The following is a 1,871-nucleotide window of genomic DNA, read 5'->3' as shown; positions in this document are numbered from 1 at the left end:
GACACCCCTTCCCCCCAACAGACTTGATACGCGGTCTGGCAGCTTGGCCTCCAGCTGGTAACAACTGGATCGGTATCAGCCAACATGGCTGGTTAATAATCAGCCATCAGTATCGGCCCAAAAAAATCTTTATCGGTGCACCCCTAATTTAACAGTTCTGTCCCTACGGAGTATCCCTACAGTTAACACATTAAACTGACTGACATGTGGCTCTATCACAGTCAACACAATTAGGTATTAATGCAAATGACACCACTCAGTGACATGGAAAAAGGAGGAAAATGTATACAGAACCCAGACTCTTCTACTCAATGGCAGCAACTAGTGACTAACTGATGGAAATCAAGAAGTTTCTACACTGGACTAGACATACTGTTAGTTCAGTCTACGACAGCAATACATTCTCTTTCAAATCAAGGCAATACATCCCTACATTAACACAAAATGAACGAGTTCTTATTAGCCAAATTCTGATTAAGCCCAAGGTTTCTCTTTTGTTTTTCCATTTTCTCTCCAAGTAAATAGATGGCTTAATGCAGGACTAAATAGTAAGTCTTTCAACTCTTCCAAAACTTGGTATGTGACTTGCCCAAGTCACATCTCTGATGTCTCATTTTCTCCAGCCATTAAATGCAGGTGCTACTGTACGCACCTGCTTAACAAGCTATGGCAACAGACTAGTTTTCAAACAGTTACTGGGAAGGCACATAAGTATTATTATGGAAGACTTCGTTATGTTTTCAGTCTTACTATTTGTAAAATCTTTTTATGACTTAAAATAAAAATAAGCTAAATCCTTGTAGACTCACTGGACTTCATCACATCAATGTATCTGATTATCTTTCACATAACACTACATGCCTAAACATTCTAAGTTTTCCTTTAACTACTAAATTTACTAGATACCTTCACATGTAAAAAACTCAAGTGGGGTATAGGCAACTACCAAGTTGGCACTGACACTCATGGGGATCCCCAGCAAAAGGAACTAACAAGCATTAATTTAGCCTAGCAAAACTACCATGGCCTGGAGTCCCAGGCCTGCTGGCTCTCCAAAACAGCTTTGGCCAGTAGCAGAAAGCAGAGCTAACACATGGCCTAAGTGATTGCAGACCAGAAACGCAAGTAAAACCAAACACACTTAATATTTTCTTTCATTTGAATTTTGGAAAGATATTTTTCCTACTCTATCTTAGCTGATTGCTCTTAAATAACTACATTCATCAGAGCTAATATATGGACCAATGACTGACGATACCTTAGCTTTTAATAAAAACAAAAAGCTTTGGCTACAGATAGGTTACAGGTGATGTAAAATCATCTGACCTAAGCAAGTATCACAATTTCTTCCATACCATTTCTGCAAGTAGTCCAATGCCTCCAACCGAGCACCTATCTCGAAGGTGATCCCAGGACGATTTGGAGGTTTTTTACTCATCTTCGTAATGTCTATCCTCTTCTCCTTTTTTTTCCTACCTTTAGAAAAGAATAGTGGGATATTACAAAGAAGGAAATACTACTTAAATCGCAAGTGGCATCCTAAGCAAGTCCTTGCATGTCTATGAAGAAATATAAACCTATCGGAGATTTACATTCATTGGCGAATCCCAGTGGTGCGCTGAAAGTGAAACCTTCTATAGGCAGGACGGTGTAACAAAAAAAACCCAACCCTACGGAAATACACTTTATCCATTCCCCTGAAAAGCGAAGAAATCCTCAGCTCAAAAACCACCTAGTTTTCAAAGCAGTACACCCGAGTCTTGGTACAACACTTAACCCCCACCTCCCTCGACCTCTTCGTCGTCCGAAGACATTTTCCTTGCCCTTATGTTGAAAGGGGCTTTACGGAGGAAGAACGAAAGGGGGCAGGT

At 40.2% G+C, this 1,871-nt stretch overlaps 1 protein-coding gene across 7 annotated transcripts in view; it reads right to left on the bottom strand.

Annotated features, from left to right (window-relative positions):
• Positions 1-1,661, bottom strand: part of PHF20L1 (PHD finger protein 20-like 1) — an 83,570-nt gene extending 81,909 nt beyond the window's left edge. For all 7 annotated transcript variants that reach the window (XM_019552909.1, XM_019552941.1, XM_019552918.1 and 4 more), the window contains exon 1: positions 1,356-1,661. In XM_019552909.1, the coding sequence (XP_019408454.1) occupies positions 1,356-1,438 (83 nt within the window). In that variant the 5' untranslated portion in view covers positions 1,439-1,661. The remainder of the gene's footprint in view (positions 1-1,355) is intronic.
• Between the last annotated feature and the right edge of the window lie 210 nt (positions 1,662-1,871).

Source organism: Crocodylus porosus, unplaced genomic scaffold, assembly GCF_001723895.1.
Source record: "Crocodylus porosus isolate Cpor-Errol unplaced genomic scaffold, CroPor_comp1, whole genome shotgun sequence".
Lineage (NCBI taxonomy): Eukaryota > Metazoa > Chordata > Crocodylia > Crocodylidae > Crocodylus > Crocodylus porosus.
Note: the sequence above shows the minus strand (reverse complement) of the source record. Positions and strands in the feature narration are given on the sequence as shown.